The following is a 1,430-nucleotide window of genomic DNA, read 5'->3' as shown; positions in this document are numbered from 1 at the left end:
CCTAAATTATGCACTTATATAATATTGCTAAATTGTCATATGACCAATCGTCAGATAAGAAATATGCTAAGGGAAATGTTAAACAATAAACACGCCCCCTTAACAGCCTCTTACCTCTCCTATTTAATTTTGTTTTTTTTCTTCAATATCATTTTGCTTGTTGATTTCATTTGATTTAATCAATCTGATTATCTAAAATAAAGAAGAATGTCTGAGAAGTTAAAATGAGTGTACATGGCCTGACAATGCAAAACCAAAAAAGATTTTATCCATGTGATGGCACCAGTTATTCAAGAGGAACCTATGTAAAGGAAAATGATACAAATATGAACTCAATCATCCTCAAAGTTCATGCACCTTTTATTAATTTTAGTAGTTATAACGGGACATAGATTAACAAAAATACACATAATGATACGTACTCAATTGCCACAAAGGCACATGAAGGTATAGAGTGCATATGTATGTAGCAAACAATTTTTATGAAAGATATAAGGAAAATTAATTACTTTAGTAAGGCCTTTCTCCAATGTAATTCCCAGGAGGGTCATAGTTGCAAACCATGAAGATACCCCTACCACCAAAACAATTGACTCTAGCACAGCCAACTTTGCTTGTTGACCTCCACACAATCTGTGTATAATGCCCACATTGCTGCCTTGTAGCACAAGAATTTGCCCAGTAATTGTAAGACTTCCGCTCTGAAACCCAAGCCGTCACCGCCTGAGCCGGCGTCCACTCGATGCCACTCCCCCAGAAAATGTTCTCCCCGTAGGGCCCGTTCGAGTGCCTTAACGTGCAGTCGAACCGCCTTTGGCTTGCGTACCATTGTGCATACCTTGCCAACTTTGCATCCCACGCCAATGGTGGGATTCTGCTGGCTGACCGAGCAGCATTTTGAGGATCCACAAATTGGTTGGCCTGGCTTAGGTACTTGGTTTGCCTTGTTGCAGCATCTGCAATTCTTGAGATAGTAAGGAGCAAAAAAATGGTGATGGTGAAGCAGTAGTACAATGTTGTATGCATTTTATGAAAGTCTTGATATTCTTTTGATTCGGAAAGTGTTGTGTAAATGGTTCGTTGTGTTTATTTATAATTTGGAGCTGCCGTAGTAGTTGGATTTTGGGGTATAAAGTGTCAAAACTCCGGGGTGGCACCCATGTTCGATAATGATTGCCACATTTCTTTATAGTTAGGCCACAAAGTCTCATTTAGCTGTTATTTAATGATTAATTTCTCTAATTTCATAATTTAGGGTGGGCTGCTGGTTATTTTATGCTCCAAATTTATGATATATTCGTCTCCCATTTGAAGGAATAAATTCGTGTGATTATTTTTATTCAATTAAATTTACTTATAAAAACCCATGGAGATGGAAACATATAAATAAGAGCAAAGATATATTCTGCTCTATACTTTATATGAATAGC

The 1,430-nt window shown here is 37.3% G+C and overlaps 1 protein-coding gene across 1 annotated transcript; it reads right to left on the bottom strand.

Annotated features, from left to right (window-relative positions):
* Window positions 1–345: 345 nt before the first annotated feature.
* LOC137730615 (pathogenesis-related protein PR-1-like) lies at window positions 346–1,026 on the bottom strand. Its single transcript, XM_068469597.1, has one exon. The coding sequence runs from the start codon at window positions 1,024–1,026 to the stop codon at window positions 511–513; it is 516 nt and encodes a 171-aa protein (XP_068325698.1). The 3' UTR covers window positions 346–510.
* Between the last annotated feature and the right edge of the window lie 404 nt (window positions 1,027–1,430).

Source organism: Pyrus communis, chromosome 4 (assembly GCF_963583255.1).
Source record: "Pyrus communis chromosome 4, drPyrComm1.1, whole genome shotgun sequence".
Classification (NCBI taxonomy): domain Eukaryota; kingdom Viridiplantae; phylum Streptophyta; class Magnoliopsida; order Rosales; family Rosaceae; genus Pyrus; species Pyrus communis.
Note: the sequence above shows the minus strand (reverse complement) of the source record. Positions and strands in the feature narration are given on the sequence as shown.

Bases quoted from the DNA above. Each gene is read 5' to 3' on its own strand.
- LOC137730615 (XM_068469597.1), bottom strand. From the start codon at position 1,026: ATGCATACAACATTGTACTACTGCTTCACCATCACCATTTTTTTGCTC.